This window comes from Papaver somniferum, chromosome 11, assembly GCF_003573695.1.
Source record: "Papaver somniferum cultivar HN1 chromosome 11, ASM357369v1, whole genome shotgun sequence".
NCBI classification, from domain to species: domain Eukaryota; kingdom Viridiplantae; phylum Streptophyta; class Magnoliopsida; order Ranunculales; family Papaveraceae; genus Papaver; species Papaver somniferum.
Window position 1 is genome coordinate 2160764 of NC_039368.1, and position 27171 is coordinate 2187934.

Sequence of the window (27171 nt, forward strand, 5' to 3'; positions counted from 1 at the left end):
TTTAAGTACAAAAGAGCTCAGAATCAAAACCTTTTATACTGAAGATGATTACAAGTACTCTGTCCAGTGGTTGGTTCGAATCAACAAATTGTACAAACAAAAGTAACAATTAGCTTAATCGTCGTCAGAACCCCTTGTCTCTTGGTTTAAAAAGATCTCTCACTCAAAATATTGCCAATTACCAGTATATCAGAAAATACAAAGAAAAATGTACAACAGAGCTGGTACACATCTAAGTTTTCAGTATATGTATAGCTTCTGATAAGAAGTTTGCTAATGTTGTGAGAACGTTTCCTGCTGGATGTTAAATGAACATATCCCTTTCCTCTGCTATTTTCTCTCTATTCCTCTCAAAAGCAGTAGATATGATTCCAAGTATAGCCATGGACTTGGAGTGAAGGATCTCTGTATGGAGTTAAAGCAATAGCAGAGAGAAAAGAACAATATAGACCAAGCTCAAACCAACTTCCTTGCCTCGAAAACCAGGTAGAGGAAATGACTAATGAGAGGGAATCAAATTTGGTGGTTACTTTGACCGTGGAAAATGACAAATATAGAGACCATGGTAGATTCTAACCAGGCCCAATTCTCTGCAAGAATCAAAACAGATCCATGTATGAGAAACCCGAATGTAACAAGATGCAGAATTCACTTAGGCCATGCATCTATAGGGTGCACATTTCATTATTAAGGTTTATGTAACACATATTGGGAACATAATGACCATAGGCGTTTACAATAATTTAGCTGTAAATTACGTTTACGCCAGTAATTAGGCGTTGTTACCTAGGGTAGGTCCTAGATTAGAATACTTAAGGGGGTGGGCGGGGGATAACCTAGCTGTTGATTCTTTCATGTAATTTGCAGGAAAAAAATTGAACTTTACAATCACATTGCAGGCGAGAATGCATATCTGTAGCCAAGCAACAAGTGATGAGACAAACATGAGGGTGGTGAAAAGGTGCAAAATTAGCATACCATGTCGGATGTTCGATGATCTCTAAATGTGTGTCACCATAGCTTCTTGCGGATTTTGGGCTACTGAGAGGGTTCTCCTCCACTGGAAGTAATGGGTCCATCTCACCATCAGATATAATGTTCGAATGCTGAGACCTGACATTGCAATTGGTTTTAGAATCTTGCTGCTCCTTTTGAGCATGGTCAACCCATGTCACTCACATCCTGTCACTAAATCATGTCTCTTGAACACTACTTCCATCAATCACAAAAACAAAACAAATGAAAATATGGTGACTGTCGACCACGAATCAACCAGAAAGGGATGAACCAAGGATTGTGATAACCGAAATGAGGACTCATCAATTTACAATCGAAAACCAAGTCCCTAAGCCTACAAATCTACTCTGGGAAGTGAAATCCCATTCTTGTGTAGGATTGACCGAGAGCTTGTAATGTCAAACTGAACACTATGCATCAAACAAGCAACATAATTGCTCATAAATCTGATGATGCATGGCGTATATAGAATCAAAATTATTCCTTGTGTAATCAAGAGCTTGTAGGGTAAAACTAAAATTTATGCATCAAACAAGAAACAAATTTGGTAATGAATCAGATGATGTATGACATGGTGAAATGCTGTAACCGTGACAGCCACATTTCACATGTGGAAGAAAACTTGCACAAACCCAAGCATGTACCAACAAAGAGACAGATGACAGAATAGAGCATGAGACAGAAGCATATGAACAGACCAAAGCAGGATGAAGAAAAGAAACAAGAATAATTGCAGTCACTGCAGTAACAAGAGTTGGATTTCCCCCGAGTATCCTATCCTGACCGCCTGTTTTAAGGATGGAACGGATTAAACTTGGGAAGTTCAAGCTTCGACTACATAAATCATTTGAAATTCATGTGATAGCCAAATTAAACAAATCAATTTATAACTTCAAGATGGAAAAACGACCAATGTTCCACATTCTTGGTTAAACAATAGCCCATAGGAAGAAAGTAAACTAACTTTAAAACATAGATTTTATCCTTCCTACTCTGGGAAATAGCAGAACCTCTCTTTGCCCCATGACAAGAACTCAAACGACAAGCAAACAACTTGAATCTTGCCAACGCAACTTCATCACAGTCCACATTAGAAGATAAACTTCCTTACCAAACAATTAAACATGCATATCTTGTTCAAAACATACAATTTCGGTGGTGAAACCAAAATCCACAGTAGTTGCAGTCTTGTAGATTAACATAGTGATAAGAAAGAATAAAACAACTACTTTGTCACATTGTGTACACTGAAACATGTGAATTCAAATAATCTGCGTACCTGTACCCACACATTCATCTCATCAGATCCTTCACCTCTGAAGTAGGTCTTGGTATTTAAGCTGGCACTGGAACACCTTCATTATTTCAGGAACTTCTTCCTCGTACTTCTTGACAAATTTCTCCAGAAAAGACTTGTCAACCATTGTTGAAAGTGAATTAATACAATTTTTTTCCTGAATCAGACCCTTGGAGACTAAAATCCTGATAACTGAACACCTTGGGATAATCCTGTCCTTCAGGCTATAGCAAAAAACTACCGGGGTTGTGGAAATACTTAATGAATTATAACCCATTTCGTTCACAAGGAAATTCATAACCGCCATGATCTTTTTTTCAGAGACCGTCATACAATAAGGAAATTTCCTAAATGCTGTTTGAATGTGATCCTCAGACCAACCCCATCTCTTGTAAACATCTTTTTTTTCTCTCCAATTGGCTTCGGACATTGATGCAAGTCCTTGTATAGCTACGAGAAACATAGTATTAAAGGGATGAAAACCCATTTCTTTAGTCTTTTCAACAATCTTTCTAAATTTAGCGACATCTCCACTAAACGCTGTAGGTTGCCTGATTAGATAGATAGAAATATGAGGTTCAGGGACACCTTGATTTCTCAAAAGCTCTAGGTTGACCATCAATCTTTTAACATGGTTTGAACTGAGAATCCTATAATTACGTTTAATCATTTTAATGACGTTTTGGTCAGAATGAAGAATGCTCTTAAGGATATCGAAAGAAGGGATTATTTCATTATTAAAACCCCGTGCCAAGATCAAAGGTTCCTTAGATATGAAGTTTGTAAGATCAAATCCATAAAGTCCTTTGGATTTAAAAAAATCTAATTTTGGTTTTAGGGTTTTATGAGGATTAGATGAGAGGATGGATGGGTATCTAGGGATTAATTTAGAGATGTGGGATTCAGTAAATCCGTAAGTCTTAAGTAGGGATACCACTGAATTGGGTTTAGAAGTGGTTTTGAAATTGAGTTTCTTAGAAGCAGTAATAGCTTCAGATTCAGATAACCCACATGAATCAATCAGATAAGAAACCACAAATGAAGAATCAGAATCAGAACCAGAACCAGAACCGGCAGAAGTAACATTGATACTTCCATTACTAGTAGTAGTAGAGAAGGAATAAGAGACTGAAGTAACCCTAGATTTTGAAATTACAAAAACATTTCGATTTTGAAATGTAAAGGGAAAGTACTTAGCTGCTAATGATGATGAAGAAGAAGATTCTCCATTGATGATGGAAGTCGCCCTTTTCAGATTTCTCCCTGATTTACACAGAAAATATCGAAACATTGCACCCCAAAACCACCAGAAGAAGAAGGAAGATTGGTTTGGCTAGCAAATGGAATTAAAAAGGGTCTCAAAATGATATTTCCACCCCCACCATGGTCAAACTATAGGTTGACGGCTGAGGAGATGTGACTCTGGCATCCAACAGTAGATATGATGCTTAACTAATCAGCACAATAGTTATACTCGAATATTTTTGGATCTCTCTAAAACAAAATAAAAGTATTTTATTTTAAGGAACTCATAATTTGTGCAAAAAAAAAAGTTCACAATGGGGAAAATTTGTCGGGAACCAATATTTTTGAACTGCAACACGACTCAATCCTCCAAAATACACAGCCCCGTAGTTGCTTCCCATCATCTCTACAGTCACACACCAGTAAATAATCCGATCACCACGATCCAAATTAATCGTTTCCATCCTTATATGGTAGAACGACAAAGATGACAAGGGGCTGATATGGAAAGTTAAACTAAAAAAAGAAGAAAATAACAAGGGGAAAGCTTATTACTAAATCCACCCGATATTGACCCGAAATCAAGTATATCACCTACGAGCACAACAAACACATTGTCAAAAGGCTCATTGTTTGTAAACACATCTCCAAATCGCAGATTAATTTTTGCAAACATCTTTCTGCCAATCATACTGTATTCATCAATCACAATCAACTTGGTGTCTTGAAAATCCTTTTACATGCGTCTACACAGTTCATGGTCCAAATCTTTGTACGACTGATCTTTATCCACTGTTATTGCAAGTTCGTGGTGGATGGTTGCACCGCCAATGTTAAAAGCAGCTACACCAGTTGGTGCCATAATCTTAACAACTCTATTATTGTGGAACAATTGTCTTGTTGATTGTACAATAACATTGATAAGAGTGGATTTACCTGTGCCTGCTCCTCCACTAACAATCAAGCGTATGGTTAAACCTGCTTCCATAGAGTGTAGAACCATATCATGCGCTGCTTTTTGTTGTCGGGACAAAGAAATAAGAGGGACATCTAGATGGATAACTAAATACTCTTTGGCCTTCCTCTTGCTCATCTAGTCGAAATGTGTGAATAAATCTTCTATCATCATTTATGGATGGGTAACGATCGAAACCTTCAGACCATTTATGCATAATATCGTGAGTCCGTAACCCAAGTTCAACTTCACTTACCGGTGCAAAATTGGGAGCCAATATTGATGCAATCATCCAATCCTCAGGTGATTCATCCTCTTAATCACTGTAATCTTCAAATTCATCATCAACAGTGCCAATATGTAAAGGTTGAATTTCAGTACCAAACCTAAGATCATAATAACATTCAGACCAGAAATGGAAACCTCGTTGCGCCTCTTGGATACTTCTGTAACAGCTATTTAACAAGACTTGTAGCCGGCAAAATGATTCCCATTTTTCAGAATTCGGCATGATATTACAATCCAACTCAGGTAATATCCTGACTACAACCTCAACCCTAATTGTGGACCATCTATTACGACCATAGTAATGTTTCTTGTCCAACAAATTCTAAAATCTTCCTCCAACTTGTTAGAGCACTGCTCGGTTGAACCCACCAAACGTTGGTATGTCAAGTTTGGTTGTCATATTTTAGTGAATCAAAACTCATTTAAAGAGTCGCTTGATTATATACTAGAGTTAACTTCGTATTGGTTAGCTTGAAAGTATTAGGATTTGAGACTTACAAGTATTACTGAAGACTTGAAGACATGAAGAAGTATGGAGCTACAACGACAACAATCATCCTTTATCTTGAGGTTAGTAATATTTGACTTGAACTGTTTCATTCCCTAACGTATCTTTCAAGTCGTGCATATTGAAAATGAAACTGCGAAACTGTGTATGAACTATAGATATACATAGTATTACGGAATACGATATGAGGTTTATTGCTTAACTATTAAACTTTGTATATAAGACATCGACATAATCGTTTAAATGCTATTGTGATTATGTATTAGTGTGAGTGAAGATTTCATCCTAGGAAATAATGTTTACATTCGTTTAAAGTAAGTAAGTTCACAAACTCGTTTCTGGATCGAAAGGGAAATCTCTAAGCTTATTGGTAATGCTATTCATATTGCAAATCTATTGTGAACAAACCAATATGCGTGATGTGTATAACCCATCATAAACTTGTTTATGTGGTTGTTAAAACTATTCATGGATGCCTGTCTTAAGTTATTGGTATAACTTTTATTAGTAAAACAGATCTTAAGAAATCACTAAAGATGGTATAATCGATACCTTACAAAATAGTAATTATTATTAGTGAAAGGGGGACCGATCCTAGTAAGAGGTGCAACAAATTTTGTAATTAAAATGAATGAGTTACAAAGGACCAAATACATCACTATGTGTTCTAGACGGAAATGGTAAACTATGACTCTTAGCTACTTGACAATCATGACAGACAGTAGTGGATAAATGGTCATGAATGACATTGTCTACAGATGCTAATACATGCTTCAAGGTATTATAGGCTGGATGACCAAGTTTGTAGTGCCAGTTGGAAGTAGTAGTATCAGCAGTGAACTCCAAGTGATAAAGACCATCTTTAACAGGACCATGAAGAAGAACCTTGTGGGTAACCATATCCAAATATAGGAATACTTTGTAGATAACAAAACATGCATAAACAAAAAGGGACTACATACACTGTAAATATAGGAAATCAGATAATCTACGTAATGCAACTGACCTTGGAATACCTTCATCAGTTCAGGAACTTGTTGCTCATACTTTATTACAAATTTCTCCACAAAAGACTTGTCTACCATTGTCGAAATTGTGCTCATAGAAATTTTCTCCTTGATCAGACCTCTGGAGACTAAAATCCTGATAACAGAACACCTTGGGATAATCCTCTCCTTCAAACTACAAGTAAATACTCTTGGGTGTTGGGCAATACTCAATGACTGGTGTCCCATTTCATTCACAAAGAAATTCATAACCGCCATAATCTTCTTCTCGGAGGCCTTCATACAATGAGGATTATTCCTAAATGCTGTTTGAATTTGATCTTCAGACCAACCCCATCTCTTGTAAACATCCATTTTTTCTCTCCAACTGGCTTCGCTCATTGATGAAAATGCATGTATAGCTATAAGAAATGTAGTTTTGGAAGGATCAAAACCCGTATCTTTAACCTTGTCTACAATCTCTTTAAAACTATTGGCATCTAGCGCAAATGCTCTTGGTTTGCTGATTAGATACTTAGGAAAATTAGTTTCAGGAACACCTTCAGTTCTCAAAAGATCTAGGTTGACCATCAACTTATTAACTGTGTTTGTACTGAGAGTCCAATGATTTCGCTTCATTATTGTAATGACGTTTTTGTCAGAATGAACTATGGACTTAAGGATATCAAAGGAAGGGATTATTACTTTATCAAAACTGTACATGAGGATCGTTGGGTAAACTGAGATGAAGTTGACAAGTTGAAGTCCAGAAAGCCCTTTAGAATTGAGAAAATCAAATTTGGGCTTGAGGGTTTTATGAGGGTCAGATGAGAGGATGGCCGGAAATTTACTGATTAATTTAGAAATGTGAATTTCAGCATCCGTCCAACCAGAACATTCCTAAACAACTCCAAATCACCTATACGAATATGAGCAGCCTGAAAACCAGAACAAAATTGGAAGATCTCTTGTCAAAATCCTTGAATAATGTGTAACATTTAATGTGATGTTTTTCTACATGACCAGTAAAAGGGCTAAGACGGACAATAACTCAGCAGTCAGCACCCATCTAATTGAGTAAGATGACTTGATTTTACAAGTTCAATTGTACAACCATAATAACATATTAGCAGGTCACAGAAAACATACACATACGGAGAAAAAAACAAGCTGGGGTTTAACCACTACATACCGGTACTGCACATTCATCCCGTCAGTTCTGAAGTAGCTGATGGCAATTCAACTGACCTTTGAATACCTTCATCAGTCCGGGAACATGTTGCTCATACTTGGATACAAACTTCTCCAGAAATGCCTCGTCTACCATTGTTGAAAGTGCACATAATGGAATCATTCAAACCCTTGGAGACTAGAATCTTGATAACAGAACACCTAGGAATAATCCTCCTCTTCAAGCTACAATCTATAATTGATGGGCATTCAGCAGTACTGGATGAATCATAACCCATTTCGTTCACAAGGATACTCATAATTGCCATAATCTTTTTCTCAGAGGTCATCATACATTGAGGATTTTTCTTAAATGCGGTTTGAATTTGACCTTCAGACCAACCCCATCTCTTGTAAACATCCATCTTATTTCTCCAATTGATGCCAATGCATGTATAGCTCTGAGAAATATAGTAGTTAATGGATTAAAACCCATTTCTTTAGTCTTTTCTACAATCTTTCTAAACCTATTGGCATCTCCAGCAAAAACTCAAGGATAGTTGTTCAGAAAAACAGATAATTTAGTTTCAGGGACGCCTTCATTTCTCAAGATCTCTAGGTTGACCATCAATCTTTTAACAAGGTTTTTACCAAAAATCCAGTTATTTCGTTTAATCATTTGAATGACGTTTTGGTCAGTCTGAACAATGCTCTTAAGGATATCAAAGGAAGGGATAATTTCATTATTAAAACCCCGAGTCAAGATCAATGGTTCCTTTGGGATGAAGTTGGCAAGTTCAATTCCATAAAGCCCTTTGGATATGAAAAAATCGAATCTGGGCTTGAGGGTTTTATCTGGTTTTGATGAGAGGATGGATGGGTATCTAGGGATTAGTTTAGAAATGTGGAGTTCAGTGAATCCGTATGCTTTACCTTGTGATAATCCACATGAATTAATCAAATAAAAAACCACAAATGAATTAGAAGAATCGGAATCGGAAGTAGTAAGATCACTATTATTACTAGCAGCAGTAGAGGAGAAGGAATAGAAGAAGATTGAAGCAACCCTAGTTTCTGTAAAGTGAGTATACTTAGCTGCTGTTGGTACTGATAATAATCTTGAAGAAGACGCTTCCCCATTGATGACCGCCCTCTTCAGATTTGCACCTAATTTATACCCAGCTGATCGAAACATTTTGAGCTTAGAAAGAGAGATTTGAGACTGGTTTTAGTAGAAATGGATGTGGGAAGAAGAAAAAGAAAAGCAAAAACCTAAAATAATATATTACAGCATCTGTGCCGAGCCTGATATTTTTACAGCATGATTTTTACCTCCTAGTCTGGTAAATTTACCAAATTTGACTTTTTTACCATGTATAATCTAAATCTAGTGAAAATCTAAGCAGTCTCAATCCAAGAGAGGCACAAGACCCATCAGTTTCTCAACAAGGCAAAATCGGAAGTCAGAACCATCCTTATTTATGATCATCAGTTTATGTTTATAGATAGTAATAAATTGAAAAATGATTATATGGTCTTTATTTTCATTTAAAACCCACCAAGACCAGTTTTTACAGATAAGGTACTGTCTCGTTAACAAGTTGACAAAAGCAGGCAGGCAGGCAGGTGAGAATTAGACCTCATCATCGCCACTCTTGGCGGCAAATATGTATTGCAAGCCCCTGCAACTGCTCCTGTTTTGTTTTTTTTTTGAAGCAACAATTGCTCCTGTCTGCCTCCTTCAGGTTTCCCTTTTTATGTGATTTTGGAGGGAATCGCAGTGAGCGCACAGCCTCATCATATGTTGAGGCAGAAGGCATTCCTCGAATTTAAAGCAGCTTGAGGTTCGTTTGTGGAGTAAACATCCCCCAATCTCCTTCGGTACCACACAGCCATTTGCACTGTCCAGAGTTGCATCAATGGCACCATCTCAGATTACCTTGTTCTCAACATCCGCCACAGGGTTCGCTGAGTCCAACCTCAGTTTGTGAGCAACATCAACAGTGAAATGTGAGAATAAGAAAGAGATGCGTATATTGCAAAGCCCTGTCCTGATGACATTATGCTGCAACCTCACAATGAGTCCTGTCTGAGCTGAAAGTACTCCCAAACTTATCCGCAATACTCCTAAACAACTCCAAGTCACCTATGTTGGAATTTCAGCTCCATTAACACCACAATTAAGACCTAAACATTGTAGTAACTAACCTTAGGACACCTCATGGCTACATTGGACAGCTCATAGGACAAGAGTCATGTCATGTTAGTTTCAACCTTATCTAGCATTAACCTTGAACGACTTAAGTGCATGATTACACCATAAACATGCTTTAAGCAAAACAGGGATTAGCTTATACTAAACATGCATTAGCTTAGTCTAAGCATGATTTGTTGCGCAAACCCTAAAAGAGTAACAACCTATACGAACATCCTGAAAACCAAAATAAAATTTGAAGATCTCTTGTCAAAATCCTTAAAACAATGCGTAACATTTGTGATTTTTTCCTACATGACTAGTTAAAGGGCACATGGAACAAAAACTAAGCAGTCAGGAGCCATCTAATTGAGTCAAGTGACTTAATTTGACAAGTTCAAATGTTTTACCATATTGGCAGTACACAGAAAGCACACATATATACAAGATAAAAAGATACAGAGAAAAGAAAATGACAAAAACAAAGCTGGCGTCTAACCAATGTGAGCAGAAGAATAGGCAAGTTTGAAGAGTCAGACTCACTTTTGCAAGCTCAAATTATGGCCTCAAAACTGTTTTCATGCCTTCCTGCATGAAGACAGTTCTCTGTGGAATTTCCCCCAATAGCAATCTAACTATGATGGCCCATTTGTTGCATTGAACAAGGGCCAACTGGAGCTTTACGAGAAGCTTGCAGGAGGCTCTCTTTCGCATCAGTGTACTCCAACTGAACAGTACCAATCTTTCACAAGTAAAATAGGTATCGACCGAACTGCATAAAGAAAGTACAGTTAAATAACCAGACAACAAGTGCCTCACTAAACAAATCATTAGTATACAATAACTTACAAGCAGATTACCTAAGCTTCCTTTAATCATAACAACACAACCTCCCCCCGAAACGGCATATGCATTCCACATGTCTGAGACATTGATAACTTACCTGACTCGATTTATGTTTTATATTACAATACCAAGTACACAAAAACCATGAAATAGATTAAATTAAACTGTTACCTAAATTATCTAAATTATTCAACACCAGATCAATTTTAAATTAAACTGTAAACATTGGCAAACACTAGTCAATCAGATTCACAAGCACCAGCTAGGCACTTCCACAAACGCATTCATGAACAGAGGAAACACATAAAACCCAACTTAAATACTATTAAAACAAAGCTAATTCAAGTTAACAAAAGAAAAATTACTCAAGATACTCAAAGAAACTACACCAGTAAAGCAAACAATATGATGACCAGACTAGTGCTTTGACTGCCTTGGCAACTCTAGCAACAGCCTGTCCACGAAGACGCGCAGTTCTCCGAGCAGCAGTGACAAACATGTTGATGCTGCAGGAGGTGGACCTCTGGCTGATTGCAAATAGCTTAGTCGCAGTACGAAAGCTTATTGAGCGAAGGCCATTTAGTGATTGCCAGACCGTACACTGACAATGAAATAACAATCATAACTGAGCATACATCGAATCTTTGTGAAGCTTTCGTTTATCCCATTTCCTATCCTATCATGTTCCCACACAATACACAGAATCACTATATGCTTCCTTTATCTCTACTGAGGAATACCCAGCCCGAATTTGACACCCTTTAGTTTCCCAACCGAAATTCATGAACCCTGCGCAGCAGTCGTGGATAAACATGGCAGTAAGTAAGATTCATACAAGTACAGCATGATGACAGATATTCTTCATGCAGACATAAGAGGTGATGCAATTTTTACTATGGAAATAACAAAGCATGCGTAAAGCAGAAGGGACTATACGTGCTGTAAATATGTCAATTCGGATAGTCTACATACCGGTACTGCACATTCATCTCGTAAACAAATTTCAGCTCTGAAGTAGCTGATGGTAATTCAACTGACCTTGGAATACCTTCATCAGTCGGGGAACTTGGTGCTCATACTTTGATACAAACTTCTCCAGAAATGCCTCGTCTAGCATTGTTGAAACTGACCCTAATGGAATCGATTCCTTAATCAGACCTTTGGAGACTAGAATCCTGATAACAGAACACCTGGGAATAATCCTCCTCTTCAAGCTACGATCAAGAATTAATGGGCATTCAGCAACACTTGATGAATCATAACCCATTTCGTTCACAAGGAAATTGATAACCGCCATAATCTTCTTTCCAGAGGCCGTCATACAACAAGGATTCTTCCTAAATGCTAATTGAATTTGATCCTCAGACCAACCCAATCTCTTGTAAACATCCTTTTTCTTTTCCCAATTGGCTTCGGTCATTGATGTCTGTCCACGTATAGCCACAAGAAAAGTAGTTTTTAAGGGATTAAAACCCATTTCTTTAGTCTTTTCTACAATCTTTCTAAATTTATCGGCATCTTGAGTAAAAACTCTAGAATGCCAGATCAGATAATTAGATATTTTAGTTTCAGGGACGCCTTGATTTCTCAAAAGCTCTATATTGACCATCACATTCTCAACTCGGCATGTACTGAGAATCCAAGAATTTTGCTTAATCATTTGAATGACGTTTTCATCAGAGTCTAAAATGCTCTTAAAGATATCGAAAGAAGGGATTATTACTTTAATGAAACTGTTCATCAGGATCCTCGGGCCAATTGAGACGAAATCAGCCAGGTCAGTTCCATAGAGCCCTTTGGATTTGAAAAAATCCAATTTTGGTTTTAGGGTTTTATGAGGATCAGATGAGAGGATGGCTGGATGCTTAGTGATTAACTTAGAAATGTGGGATTCAGTAAACCCGTAAGTCTTAAGTAGGGTTAAGACTGAATCTGGTTTGGTCGTGGTTTTGAAATTGAGTTTTTTTGAGGTAGAAATTGCTTCAGATTCAGACAATCCACATGAATTAATCAAATAAGAAACCACAAATGATGAAGAATCACAAGTATTAGCGTTATTGCTAGCAGTAGTAGTAGAGAAGAAGATTGAAGTAACCCTAGTTTCTGTAAAGTGAGAAAACTTAGCTGCTGTTGGTGCTGATAATAATGTTGAAGAAGAAGCCGCCCTATTCAGTGTTCCACCTAATTTACACCAAACTGATCGAAACATTTCAGCTTCTCCACAGTAAGAAAAAAAAAAGAGAGAGAGCTTTGAGACTGGTTTACAGTAGAAACGGATGGGGAAGAAAGAGTAAAGCAAAAACCTAAAAGATTACATCATCTAAAAATCCGAGACTCATATTCTTACCCCGTGGTTATTTTTACCAATAGGTTGTGGTCAGAGGTCTGGTAAAAAATAATTACCGTGCAATCGAAGGACCGTAATCCACATTTTTATCTTTTGTCAGGCTCAAATTTTCCAGGCTAAATTGGATCCTATAACTATACGACAAAATACGGTTATTATTTTTCTAATGATTAATTTATCTCTGATTAATTAGTGTTGATCCGGATAATTAATAGATGTTTAGTCAAATTAATTCTAAAATCAACTAACGTTAGTGTATCATCAAAAACTGAAAAAAATTGACTTTTATTTGACGAAAATTTATCCAAAATCGGTATATGTTCACTAACTTGTATACTGCAACTAAGTGGGTTAAAGTTTCCCTTCCTAAAAACACAGCAAATCTTCAGCTTCTTCTTCTGCTCCTTTTTATTTCACAGCTTAGTAATAAGCGCGGATTGGATCAATTTCTTTGAATCCTAATCAAATTCGCCTATCATCAATATTTTAGGATTTTTGAGGGTAATGGAAACTTCTAGTAGCAGTACGGATTCGTATCGGAATTCGTCTAGCAGTGGCAATAATTCGAGAAGATTCGGGATGCAATTTTCTGCTGCGAAAATTGGGTGAGGGTAATTTGTATTGTAAATTCTTGATTTATTGGTTGTGAAGTTAAATTGAAGAGGCATTGATGATTGTTTGTTGTGATTTTGTCTGTCGGTATTTGGAAATCAATAGAAATCCTAGTAATTCAAGCTATTTCTATTTTTGAATTTGGATTATGGGATGTTGGAATTTTTTTTATGGTTTAACTACAACGATGGAAGGGGAGCTGCTCTGAATTTGGATAATGGGGTGCTAGAATTTTATAGATATCAATCGGCACATATAGATGTACATATAAGCCGATTCAAGCAATTTTAAAAAAAAATTTCTTGTCAAAATCGGAGTTTGTTCATGCCAATATAAACCGTTTGTGCGTAGAATGTTAAAATCGGCATTTGTTCATGTTAATATAAACCGATTGTTGGTAGAATAATTGACAAAAGAAATTAAATAAGAATCAGGAGTTGCATTGCGATGTATATACCGATTATGGGTTCTATATTCTTCATTTTTAAAACCCAAATCCAGAATTGGTATATGTAATGCAACATATCCCCCGATTCTGGTTTTTGTGTTGGTCAGTTTTGAAGAAATTTCTGTTTTTTTTCTTTTTTGATTAAGTTGTTAGTTCTATCCAATCTTATATCCAATTTGAGCTAGTGTTGGTATGCATAAGATGTTATGCAGTCAATATTGAATCTGCATAAGATGTTATGCAGTTAACTAAAACAGATTAAAGAAGAAACACAGTTTAACGTGGTTCGGCTATAGCCTACGTCCACGGGAGAAGAATGATTAGGGTTTCTTATTATCAATGGAGGTTTTACAAGAAATGTATATATATATCCTATACATGCCACATATTCGTATAGATAGCAACATATCTAGAGAATATTTTCTTGCAGTGTAAGCCAATCATAAATAGAGAAACCAAATATTCTCCTTTGTTCCAACACTCCCCCTCAAGTTGGTGCGAAGATATCAATGGAGCCCAACTTGGATAGAATTCCATTGAATTGCTTGACAGGTAAACCCTTAGTAAAAACATCTGCCAGTTGTTGATGACTACGAACGAAGGGAGTGCATATTACTTTGGCCAATACCTTCTCTCTAACAAAATGACAATCCACTTCTATGTGCTTTGTACGCTCATGAAAGGTGGGATTTGATGCGATTTGTATCGCTGCTTGATTGTCACAAAACATCTTAGCTGGCTGAGGTGACAGAAAACCCAAATCTTTAAGTAATGCTCGCAGCCAAACAATCTCACAAGTTGTTGAAGCCATGGCTCTGTATTCTGCTTCAGCACTTGATCGAGAAACAACATTTTGTTTCTTGCTTCTCCATGTAACCAGATTACCACCAAAGAATATGCAGTACCCTGTTGTTGATTTACGATCAACTGGACATCCAGCATAATTAGCATCTGAATATGTTGTTATACAGTAGCTAGAAATTGAATAGGCTTCATTCTTTGTCATCAAAACTCCTCTTCCTGGTGATCCTTTTAAATACTGTAGAATCCTAGTTACTGCATTTAGATGTTTAACACGAGGTGTATGCATATAACGACTGACTAAGTTTACTGCATGTGCTATGTCAGGTATGGTAATAGTGAGATAAATTAACTTGCCTACTAACCTTTGATATGACCCAATATCACGTAACACATCACCATCATTATCAAGTTTGTTGCCAATTTCTGTAGGAGTATCACAAGGCTTTACTCCCATTTTTCCTGTAGCCTTCAGCAGGTCCAACAAATATTTTCTTTGATTCAGAAAAATACCCTTCTTTGAGTAAGCAACTTCTAATCTCAGGAAATACTTCAGTATCCCTAAATCCTTGATGTCAAATCTGGAATGAAGCATTGCTTTAAGATTTCTAATTTCTTGTTGATTGTCTCCTGTAATCACAAGGTCATCAACATACACTAGAACTATAGTTATACCAAGATTACTTCTTTTAATAAACAAGGAAGAATCGGTAGAGCTCCTTTTGAACTTATTCTGGATGAGTACTGAACTTAGCTTTGCATACCATGCACGTGGTGATTGCTTTAAACCATATATTGCCTTCTTAAGTTTGCAAACCATATTGCTCTCTCCTTCTCGAGGGTGTCCAGGTGGTATACTCATATATTGATGAGTGCTAAAAAGAGCATATTTCTATATATTTTTCTTGGCATTTAACTCATCTTTTGTTCATTAATTCTACATTTTGTCCCATATTCTGTATTTTCATTGTTTTCAAGAATAAATATTTTTATTAATTAATTTTGCATTTTTAGGTTGTAAATAAAGTTTGGATGAATTACGGAGCAAAAAGAGCAGAAAAGTGGTGGAAGCCAAGAGGAATCACACAAGGAAGCCGCGAAGAATGTTGTGCGCAAGACCAAAAGGCTAGAATTGGGCTTGAAGAGGAAGAATTGTTCTTAAAGAAGATATGGGCTTGGCATACCCAAGGCCCAAACCCCTCACCCAAACCCGTTTCCAATATCCATACCCGCCTTCATCTTCAGCAGTCAGATTGGATCATCTCAGCATTCTACGGTCGCCTCATCGTCGTGCATCAAAATCTGAAGATCCTGCTTCACACTACATCACCTAACTCTAATCTGCGCCGTTAATTTTGATGTATTATACATCCAACGGTCGCTACAAGCTCCCTTCTATCTCGCCGTTAGATCAATTTATCATTTCCGCATCCCACGGCTCAGCTTCGCGAATCATCGAGACTTGATGCAACCGCTCAACACCCAAGCACCTAATACCTATACCCATCAACCAAACACTCCCCTCCTTCTTCTCCATCGACTTCACCTCCCTCACCTCCGTCTGCAACAGCCTCACCTTCACCACCAACTCCGCCAACTCCACTGCCTCAACCACCACAATCAACCACCAAAAGCCATGGCTATCCCTCACCGAAACCCATCATTCCTCTAAACTTCTAGCCATCTATTTCTCTCGATTTCTTTCCTGATTTCTCTCTGTAACCCTAGGTAAGAAATCAATAGAATAGGTCGAGTTAGAAAAGCAATTGGAAGGCATGGAGAGGAGCAGGAGAGTCAGAAGAAGAATGGGTCGACGTACAGAAGCCATTATCAAAGATTAGGTAAACTGAATTTCAATTTTCAGAAACCCTAATTTACTGTTTTGGGGGTTTTGCTTGTAAAGTGTAATTGAGTATAAATAGATGCTTTGGGATGTTGTAATGGGCATGCCTGGATTATCCAGAGCATCAATAGGAATAGTTTAGGTTTTATTTTGTAATTTACATTTCCATGAACTGTTAGTTTTAGGGTTTGTCAATCTTTCAGTTCCACAATTTTCAATTCAAATGCACTGTTAAATATTTGTTGTTCAGAACTCCAACATGTTTTGAATGTGATTGTGTGATTGTTACAATTTTCATTAAGCTCATGTTCATGTTATGTTCTTATGTTAGCATCAGTAGGATAGTTTTATACATTGTTGTCTGACAAACAACATGTTTAAGAACTTCATCATGTTTTAATTCTACTACTAAGGCAGAGATGAAACTCTAGATAAAGATAACCCTATTGTATGAGCACTTCTTTTCCATGACAGTTTGATGACAAGCATGTTTTAATTTCCGAAAAGGCTATATGAACTGAATGTATTATAATCTTAGATTGCTTGTACCTTAGAAAGACAAGTAATGCTAGGGGATTGACATATGATAGATGAGATTAAGGCATCGCTGTGATAGGAGAAGACTAGTATATCATCTTAGAGAATTATATGCATCTAGGGGTGGAATTGAAGCCTTAGTTCTCACCTTATCCCTTAGCTTCCATCACTTCCCTTGGCTCACAGCCTTGGTTTGTTTGTCTTTGTTTCACTATTTCTTTGTTCTCTGTCACTGTTACCTCATTGCTTTAGTTACTGCCTTGTTAATTTAGATAACTAGCTTAAAAACTTCAACTATACACCCTAGTCTCTGTGGATTCGACATGTTCTTGCACAAGCTACAACAACAACTCTGCACTTGCAATTAACTGTAGGCTTCTCCTCTTGCTCTTATTTTACACACATTCCCAAGCCTACCATATATACCTCTTCTTCTAGATCACCTTGTAAGAATGCATTCTTCACATCCATTTGAAACAATTTCCAATCTTTATTAACTGCAAGAGACATGAGAACACGAAAAGTATTCATCTTTGCAACTGGTGCAAAGATTTCTGTGTAGTCTTCTCCATATCTCTGAGTAAAACCTCTTTCCACTAATCTTGCCTTATAACGCTCAACAGTGCCATCACTTCTGTATTTAATTTTGTACACCCACCTACATCCAACAGTCTTCTTCCCGGGAGGCAACTTGACAATACTAAATGTATTATTTACATCTAAGGCCCGTAACTCATTCTCCATTGGTGTCCTCCATTTTGGATTAGACTTTGCTTCATTGTAGTTTCTAGGTTCTTGATGACTAGATATAGCACTTAGAAATGCAGAGTGTGAAGGACCTACATGATCATAAGTTAAATGTGCTTGTATAGGATACGCAGCGGAATGATATGTAAAGAAGTCTTTGTATTTCTCTGGAGCCTTCTTCTCACGACTTGAGGTTCTGACAATTGGTACCACTGGTTGATGATCTTGTGGAACCATAACCTCAGATTCTGGAACTTGATGCGGCACATCTTGTAATCCTGTATTATCATCAGTAACACTAACATTATTGTCTGAAGCTTCTTCATGAACTGCTTCATTATGCACATCCAACACTACATTAGGTAAGTCCACCAACTCTACACCACCACCATTATCTCTGTGGGAATATGTTGCAGTAGGTATCTCAGTAATAACTGGAAGTGGTGCAAAATCTGTGTAACAATCCCCCTGAGACAGACTGCCATAATCACATTGAAAGTAAGCCACTGCTTCATCAAATACAACATCACGAGAAATATGTAGCTTTCTAGTGGGTGGATGATAACAAATATAACCTTTCTTTGTAGATGAATAACCAAAGAACACACATTTAGTTGCCCGTGAATCCAGTTTATCACGATGCTTTGCCTGTAAATGTACGTAACATACACAACCGAAAACTCTGAGATGAGAAATGCCAGGCTGATGACGTTTCAAAACCTCTAATGGAGATTTGAACTCAAGCACACGACTAGGCAGACGATTGATCAAATAAGTGGCCGTCAGAGAACCATGAGACCAGAATTTATTTGGAACATGCATCTGAATCATAAGAGCACGAGTAGTTTCCAGAATATGACGTAGTTTCCGTTCAGCAACACCATTTTGCTGTGAAGTACCAACACAGCTAGTTTGATGGATAATACCATGACTACGCAAATAACCTGGAAGAGTGCCTTTGACAAACTCAGTTCCATTATCTGATCTAAAGATTTTAACCTGTGCATCAAATTGGTTGCGTATCATACAATGAAAATCCGCAAATACAGATGAAACTTCAGTTTTGGATTTGAGTAAATAGATCCATGTAGCACGTGACCAATCATCTATAAAGATAACAAAATACTTATGCCCATCATAAGCATCAATTGGAGCAGGGCCCCATAAATCAGAATGAATTAATTCAAAAGGAATTGTAGCACGAGTCACAGAATTAGGAAATGGAAAACGAGATTGTTTAGAAAACTGACAAACATCACAGACTTGAGTCTGGACAGAAAATGTGGGAAAAATCCTAGACAAAACACGACTATAAGGATGTCCAAGTCTTTTATGATAAAGGAACTGCGGAGTAGATCTTTGAATGAGACATGCCATGTCACTAGAACGTAACAGGTACAATCCATGAGAAAAGATGCCTCTACCAATCGTCTTCTTCGTCTTTCGATCCTGAAAGATGACCGAGGTAGGGGTAAATGTAACATCACAATTCAGAGAATTAGTGATTTGACCAACAGATAACAACTGAGTAGGAAACGATGGAACAACAAGTGCATTAGATGGCGGACAATCTGGAAAAAAATGCACTTTCCCACTGCCCATCACAGGAGCAGTAGAGCCATTAGCAACTGACACATTTTTATGAGAGCTGTGAATAAATGCATGAACTGACGAAGGATCATTTTTCATATGATCTGTAGCTCCTGAATCAATAATCCAAACTTGGCGGTTGGAAACAGGCGTAGTATGAAAGGCTAGTAGGTTACCTGAAGTATGGTTGGCCTTGCGCTCAGTCTTATTACCCAACTGGTTAAAGAAATCCTTCAATTGGTCTATGGTAAAGGATGAATTGTCAGCTACAGCAGCTCGAGCAAGCTTATTTTTGTCAAAAGTAGCTTTAAGATGAGGATAAATATCCCAACAGCGATCCTTGGTGTGACCAGTTTTATCACAATGAAAAACTTCTCTCTTACCCTTAGCACAAGAATTCTTGTCCTTATCAAATGGCATGGCTCGTCGTTTATCATCTTTGGAGCTCATAAGAGCACTTGATTCAGCTGCATCCATGTCTACAATACTTTTAGAATTAGGATTCATAACTTTCTTACGCGTCTCTTCACGCTGCACAGTCGCACAAACATTAGACAGACTTGGCAGTTCAGCACTCATGAGAATAGTGCTTCTAAGAGATTCATACTCTGGTTTGAGGCTACTGAGCACATCAAAGATTTTATCCTCCTCAACCCTCTTCAAGAGAATTTTGGCATAAGTTGTATGAGGACGATATGTATCCAGTTCATCCCACTTCTTTTTTAAATAACCAAAATGCTCAGTAAAACTTTTCGTACCTTGTTCAGCCTCAGCAATCTCACGTTTCAGCTCAAACACCCGAGCAACATTATTCCGTAATCCATACAGACTAGCAACAGACTTCCACAAATCCTTTGCAGATTCTGAGAACGAGAAGATTTCCGAAATATGTGGTTCCATCGACTGAAGAAGCCACGTGCGAACAAGTTGATCATCAGCAATCCAATCTTCATAGTTTGGATCCTTAGCATCTGGACAGGTATTATTCTCACCAATATACCCAGATTTTCTTTTACCCCCAAGAGCAAGAGCAGCATCCCTAGACCAGCTTACATAATTGACATCATTCAGCAAGACATAGGTTAAACGCAAACTAGTATTATGATCTGATTGTGTCATAGTAAACACACAGAGAAACAAAAAAAACTTGATTACAGAGAAACGGCCAGGATCGTTAACGATCCCCTGATACCATGTTGGTATGCATAAGATATTATGCAGTATGCATAAGATGTTATGCAGTCAATATTGAATCTGCATAAGATGTTATGCAGTTAACTAAAACAGATTAAAGAAGAAACACAGTTTAACGTAGTTCGGATATAGCCTACGTCCACGGGAGAAGAATGATTAGGGTTTCTTATTATCAATGGAGGTTTTACAAGAAGTGTATATATATATCCTATACATGCCACATATTCGTATAGATAGCAACATATCTGGAGAATATTTTCTTGCAGTGTAAGCCAATCATAAATAGAGAAACCAAATATTCTCCTTTGTTCCAACAACTAGTTCTCGAGTTTACTTTTGGAATAACCAATCTGAGATTGGGTTTTGGTTTTTCCTATAACCATTGATGATGTGATTCGATAATGGAGTTGGGCGTGAAGAATGGAGATAGTGGCGGTGGTGGTTATCAGTTTTCTGAAGGAGGCGGTTATGAATAAGTGAGTGAAACTAGATTTTAGTATTTTAGAGTAAGGGCTATTTAGTATTTTTCATCTAATTTTTAAACAGCCCCATCATTGTTTGAGGTGGAAACAATTAATGTACCTAGGCCCCAATTTAACCAGGTAAATTTTTCCTTAAAGGCTTGCTATGTGTCCACCATGTTTATCCCTTTGATTTTCGCTTAAAGGCTATACATAGACTCCGCCAGACTCGACCAAAGTCGATGAGTCCCTCAACTCTTGCAGAAATCTAAGCAGTCTATAATCATAAACTGGAAAGTGATTATATCATTTTTATTTTCATTTATCGAATCTATGGAGACCAGTTTTACAAACACAAGGTAAGGTATTGTCTAGGTAACAACTTGATAAAAGCAGGTGAGAATTAAAACTCATCTTCATCCTCCTCGGCAATATGCTTTGCAAGCTCCTCCTGCTGCTCCTGTTGGTGCGTCTCCTATTTTCTGCGCTTCCGTTTTCCTTATGTGAATTTTGAGGGAATCGCAGTGCGTGCATGTTGAGGCAGAAGGCATTCCTCGAGTTGAAAGCAGCTTGAGGTTCATTCGTGAAGTAAATATCCCTGGTCTCCTTTGATACCATCCACCCATTAGCATGGTCCAAAGTTGCATCAATGGCACCATCTTGGATTGTGTTGGCTACAGCATCCGCCACAGGGTTCGGTGAGTTCAACCTCAGTTTGTGAGCAACATCAACAAGCGAAATGTGAGAATAAGAGATGCTTATATTACGGAGCTCTGTCCTGATGACATTATGTTGCAACCTCAAAATCAGATTGGGAATCCTGTCTAAGCTGAAAGTACTTGCAAACTTATCTGCAACATTCCTAAACAACTCCGAATCACCTGTACGAACAGCCTGAAAACCAAAAGAAAATTTCAAGATCCCTTGACAAAATCCTAACCAATGCGTAACATTTAATGTGATCTTTTCCTACTTGACTAGTGAAGAGCTCACATGGAGTCAAGTGACTCAATGTTTCAAGTTCTAATGTATAACCATATTGGCAGGTCACAGAAAGCATACATATACACAAAATAAAAAAGATACAGAGAAAGAAAAACCGAAAATAAGGAAGCTGGCGTTTAACCAACTTGAGCCGAAGAATAGACAACACCTCATTTAGTTGCAAGCTCAAACTATGGCCTCAAAACTGTTATGAAAGGCATGAAGACAGCTCTCTCTGGTATTTCCCTGAATAGCAATTGAACTACGATGCCCATTTGTTGCATTGAACTCGGAAGCCAAGGGCTCCAACAGGAGCTTTAGGAGCAGCTATGCAAAAGACTCTCTTCGCATCAGTGTACTCCAACTGAATAGTCCCAATTTTTCACAAGGAAAAAAGGTATCGATGGAACTGCATAAAGAAAGTACAATTAAATAACCTGACAATGCAACCCGCCTCAGAAATGGCATATGCATTCAAAATTTCCACATATCCAATACACTGATGCACATCGCGCATAGGCTACGACAAAAAAATACCAAGCCCATCTTGGACGCATGTGGATCAAAGTTATCTAAATAATTCAACACCATATCATTCTTATATTGAACCACAAACATTCACAACCACCAGTTAAGCAAATTAACAAACACCTGTTAGGCACTTTCACCAATACATTCCTGAATAGAGGAAACACCAGTTAGGCATTTTCACAAGAACATTCATGAACAAAGGAAACACCAGTTAGGCACTTTCACAGAACATTCACGAACAGGTTAGCAACAGCCTGTCCACGAAGACACCCAGTTCTCCTAGCAGCAATGACAATTATGTTGATGATGCAGGGCCTGGAACTCTGGCTGATTGCAAATAGCTTACTGAGCTGGCCATTCAGGGATATCCAGACCGTACACTGATAATGAAATAAAAATCATAACAGCGCATGCAACGAATCTTTGTGAAGCTTTCATTCATCCAATCATGTTGCCACAAAATACGCAGAACCAATATATGCTTCAACTATCTCTATTCACTATTGAGAAACACCCTGCCTGAGTTTTACACCCTTTTAGTTTCCCAATCGAAATTCATGTATCCTACAAAGCAGTTGTAAATAAACATGGTAATAAAAACTACCATGACATATATTCAAACAAGTACGACTTGACATATATTCTTCATGCTGTTCATACATAAGAGGTGACACAATTGTTGTTTCGGGAATAACTAAAACGTGATTTGTATGCTGTAGATATGTGAATTCAGATAATGTACTTACGGGTACTGCACAGTCATCTCATGAGATCCTTCAGCCTGAAAACAAAATGAAATTTGAAGTTCTCTTGTCAAAATCCTTAAAACAATGCATAACCTTTGTGATTTTTCCTACATGACTAGTTAAAGGGATAACACGGAACAATAACTTAGCAGTCAGCAGCCATCTAATTGAGTCAAGTTACTTAATTTCACAAGTTCAAATGTATAACCATATTGACAGGTCACAGAGAAGAAAAAAATGACAAAAAGCAAACTGGCGTTTAAACAACGTCAGCAGAAAAAGGAAATACCTTGCAAGTTTGAAGAGTCGGACTCACTTTTGCAAGCTCAATTTATGGCCTCAAAACTGCTTCCATGCCTTTTTGCTTGAAGACAGTTTTCTCTAGTATTTCCCTCAATAGCAATCGAACTATGATGACACATTTGTGCGTTGAACTTCGAAGCCAAGGGCTCCAACAGGAGCTTTCTGAGCAGCTTGCAGAAGACTCTGTTTCGCATCAGTGTACTCCAACTGAACAGTCTTCCCCATAAAAAAGGTATAAATAGGACTGCATAAAGAAAATACAGTTGAATAACCTTACGACAAAACAAATCATTATTATACAGTAACTTACCAGCAGATTACCTAAGCTTCCTTTAGTCATAACAGCACAACCTCCTCAGAAATGGCATATGCATTCCACATGTCTGGGACATTGATACAGCAATACTTACCTAACTCGATTTATGTTTTATATTACAGCAATACCTAGAACACAAAAACCATGAAATAGATGAAGCCCCTCTTGGGTGCATGTGCGCCAAAGTTATCTAAATAATCCAACACCAGATCATTTTAAAATTAAACTATATCACTGGCAAACATCGGTTAGTCAAATTTACAAACACCAGTTAGGCACCTTCACAAAAACATCCATGAACAGAGGAAATACAAAAAATCTTCCCAACCCAACTTAGATCCTATTAAAACGAAGCTAATTTAAGTTGGCAAAAGAAAAATTACTCAAGATACTCAAACAAACTAAACCAGTAAAACTATGATGACCAGATTTCTGCTTGGTCTGCCTTGGCAAATCTAGCAACAGCCTGTCCACGATGACGCGCAGTTCTCCGAGCAGCAATGACAAATATGTTGATGTTGCAGGAGGTGGACCTCTGGCTGACGGCAAATAGCTTAGTCGCAGTACGAAAGCTTATTGAGCGAAGGCCATTCAGTGATTGCTAGACCATACACTGACAATGAAATAAAAATCATAACTGAGCATACAGCAAATCTTTGTGAATCTTTCGTTTATCCCATTTCCTATCCTATCATGTTCCTACACAAAACACAGAACCATTATATGCTTCTTTTATCTCTACTGAGGAATACCCAGCCCGAATTTGACACCCTTTAGTTTCCCAACCGAAATTCATGAACCCTGCGCAGCAGTCGTAGATACACATGGCAGTAAGTAAGATTCAAACAAGTACAGCATGATGACAGATATTCTTCATGCAGACATAACAGGTGATGTAATCTTTACTTTGGAAATAACAAAGCATGCATAAAGCAGAAGAGACTATGTGTGTTGTAAATATGTCAATTCGGAAGTCTACATACCGGTACAGCACATCCATCTCGTAAAAATCTTTCAGTTCTGAAGTAGCTGATGGTATTCGAACATCTTCAGCAGTCCGGGAACTTGGTGCTCATACTTGGATACAAACTTCTTCAGAAATGCCTCGTCTACCATTGCTGAAACTGAACTTAATGGAATCATTTCCTTAATCAGACCCTTGGAGACTAGAATCTTGATAACAGAACACCTTGGGATAATCCTCTCCTTTAAACTACAATTAAAAACTCCTGGGACTTGGGCAACACTTGATGAATCATAACCCATTTCGTTCACAAGGAAATTGATAACCGCCATAATCTTCTTTCCAGAGGCCGTCATACAACGAGGATTCTTCCTAAATGCTAATTGAATTTGATCCTCAGACCAACCCCATCTCTTGTAGACATCCTTTTTTTTTTCTCCAATTGGCTTCGGTCATTGATGTCAGTCCATGTATAGCCACAAGAAAGGTAGTTTTTAAGGGATTAAAACCCATTTCTTTAGTCCTTTCTACAATCTTCCTAAATTTATTGGCATCTTCAGTAAAAACTCTAGGTTGCCTGATCAGATAATCAGATATTTTAGTTTCAGGGACGCCTTGAGTTCTCAAATGCTCTAGATTGACCATCACTTTTTCAACTTGGTTTGTACTGAGAATCCAAGAATTTCGCTTCAACATTTTAACTACGTTTTGGTCAGACTGAACAATGCTCTTAAGTTTATCAAACGATTGGATTACTACTTTATTGAACCTGTACTTCAGGATCCTCGGGTCAATTGAGAAGAAGTTAGCGAGGTCAGATCCATAAAGTCCTTTGGATTTGAAAAAAATCTAGTTTTGGTTTAAGGGTTTTATGAGGATCGCATGAGAGGATGGATGGGCATCTAGGGATTAATTTAGAAATGTCGGGTTCAGTAAATCCATACGTTTTAAGTAGGGTTAATACTGAATCTGGTTTCCTTGTGGTTTTGAAATTGAGTTTCTTAGAAGCTTTAATAGCTTCAGTTTGTGACAATCCACATGAATTAATCAGATAAGAAACCACAAATGATGAATCAAATCAGAAGAAGTAAGATTACTGTTATTACTAGTAGCAGTTGAGAAGGAAGAGAGGATTGAAGTAACCCTAGTTTCCGTAAAGAGATAATGATACTTAGCTGTTGGTGCTGACAATGTTGAGGAAGAAGCCGCCCTATTCAGTGTTGCACCTAATCTACACCAAATTGATTGAAACATTTTGAGCTTCCCCGCAATAAGAAGCTCTGATCTGAGACTGGTTTTCAGTAGAAATGGATGGGGGAAGAAAAAGTGAAAACGAAAACCTAAAATAAAATATTACATCTAAAATATTTTTACCCCATGGTTTTTACTTTTAACTATGCGTAGTATTCTGGGTTGAATTTAACAAATTTGACTTTTTTACCGAGCAACAGAAGGACCATAATCCACATTCATGTCTTTTGACAAATTGACAAGGCTCATAAAATAAAAAACACTTCAATTTCCAGCTTGTTAGTTGTTATGCATGGGTGTTAAAATGCTATGTGTAGCCAAAAAAATGGATGAGGGGATTCAAGGTATATTAAAAAGTCAAAAACACCCTTACTTAAATTTCACTATCTATTAAAAAAAATAAAAATCATAAATTTATAATCTTCTTCTCCTTCTCCTCTCATTTACAAATCATGATGAAGATCATTAAAAAAAAACTAAATCTATTATCCTCTCCTCATCCTTCTTTTCTCATTCATAAATTGTGGTAAAGATGTTGATCATAGTTTCATCGCGATGAGAGCAATGATATTATCTTCTCTTTCTCCTTCCCATTCATAGATCATAATAAAGATGGTGATCATCATAAAAAAAAGAAACTAAGAAAACCCACCATTTATTTTTGCTTTTAAATGGTTAAAAAATATGATTCTATGAATTTCGGATAAAAAAAAGTTTCTAAAGGTATTTACGGCTGGGAGCTCTTAGATTTCCATCTGAAAGTATATATTTGGGCTTGGTTATCTAAACCGAAATTAGTTTTTTGATTTTTTGGGGTTTTCAGAATCAATCACGGCTGGGAAAAACCCAGCCAAAACTGTTGTTATGGCTAGGAAAACCCAATCGAAACTGTAGTTATGGCTGAGAAAACCCAGCCTTAACTGGTTCAAAAACAGAAAAATAATTTCGCTAGGAATTCTTTATTTCCCCGCCGTAACTAAAAAATACGGC

General features: G+C 37.4%; 4 protein-coding genes, 1 long non-coding RNA gene and 1 pseudogene across 9 annotated transcripts; all 6 read right to left on the minus strand.

Annotated features, from left to right (window-relative positions):
• On the minus strand, positions 1-3624 carry LOC113323641. 3 transcript variants are annotated; one of them, XR_003347745.1, is made up of 3 exons: positions 2297-3624; positions 979-1113; positions 1-590 (listed from the first exon to the last, which is right to left on the minus strand). XR_003347745.1 is itself a non-coding variant. In XM_026571974.1 (2 exons), the coding sequence occupies exon 1, from the start codon at positions 3603-3605 to the stop codon at positions 2328-2330; it is 1278 nt and encodes a 425-aa protein (XP_026427759.1). In that variant the 5' UTR covers positions 3606-3624; the 3' UTR covers positions 1216-1804; positions 2297-2327. The 3 variants fall into 3 exon arrangements, 1 of the variants encoding a protein (XP_026427759.1); XR_003347746.1 differs by having other exon boundaries at positions 979-1209; XM_026571974.1 differs by lacking the exons at positions 1-590; positions 979-1113 and adding an exon at positions 1216-1804.
• Positions 3625-5902: 2278 nt separating this feature from the next.
• Positions 5903-7623, minus strand: LOC113321663. The gene is made up of 2 exons (XM_026569574.1): positions 7489-7623; positions 5903-7234 (listed from the first exon to the last, which is right to left on the minus strand). The coding sequence occupies exon 2, from the start codon at positions 7017-7019 to the stop codon at positions 6084-6086; it is 936 nt and encodes a 311-aa protein (XP_026425359.1). The 5' UTR covers positions 7020-7234; positions 7489-7623; the 3' UTR covers positions 5903-6083.
• A 393-nt stretch (positions 7624-8016) lies between these two features.
• On the minus strand, positions 8017-8661 carry LOC113322356. Its single transcript, XM_026570430.1, has one exon. It carries the CDS (start codon positions 8659-8661, stop codon positions 8017-8019), a length of 645 nt encoding a protein of 214 aa, XP_026426215.1.
• A 317-nt stretch (positions 8662-8978) lies between these two features.
• On the minus strand, positions 8979-12810 carry LOC113322843. Of its 3 annotated transcripts, XR_003347309.1 has the most exons (4): positions 11479-12810; positions 10521-11295; positions 10204-10432; positions 8979-9612 (listed from the first exon to the last, which is right to left on the minus strand). XR_003347309.1 is itself a non-coding variant. In XM_026571008.1 (2 exons), the coding sequence occupies exon 1, from the start codon at positions 12713-12715 to the stop codon at positions 11510-11512; it is 1206 nt and encodes a 401-aa protein (XP_026426793.1). In that variant the 5' UTR covers positions 12716-12810; the 3' UTR covers positions 10030-11295; positions 11479-11509. The 3 variants fall into 3 exon arrangements, 1 of the variants encoding a protein (XP_026426793.1); XR_003347308.1 differs by having other exon boundaries at positions 10204-11295; XM_026571008.1 differs by lacking the exon at positions 8979-9612 and having other exon boundaries at positions 10030-11295.
• Positions 12811-21387: 8577 nt separating this feature from the next.
• On the minus strand, positions 21388-22345 carry LOC113322357 (annotated as a pseudogene).
• Positions 22346-22485: 140 nt separating this feature from the next.
• LOC113323058 lies at positions 22486-26240 on the minus strand. Its single transcript, XR_003347408.1, has 4 exons — positions 24950-26240; positions 23972-24767; positions 23637-23894; positions 22486-23382 (listed from the first exon to the last, which is right to left on the minus strand). It is a non-coding gene; the product is annotated as an uncharacterized LOC113323058 (long non-coding RNA).
• Between the last annotated feature and the right edge of the window lie 931 nt (positions 26241-27171).

Bases quoted from the DNA above. Each gene is read 5' to 3' on its own strand.
- LOC113322843 (XM_026571008.1), bottom strand. From the start codon at position 12,715: ATGTTTCGATCAGTTTGGTGTAAATTAGGTGGAACACTGAATAGGGCG.
- LOC113322356 (XM_026570430.1), bottom strand. From the start codon at position 8,661: ATGTTTCGATCAGCTGGGTATAAATTAGGTGCAAATCTGAAGAGGGCG.
- LOC113321663 (XM_026569574.1), bottom strand. From the start codon at position 7,019: ATGTACAGTTTTGATAAAGTAATAATCCCTTCCTTTGATATCCTTAAG.
- LOC113323641 (XM_026571974.1), bottom strand. From the start codon at position 3,605: ATGTTTCGATATTTTCTGTGTAAATCAGGGAGAAATCTGAAAAGGGCG.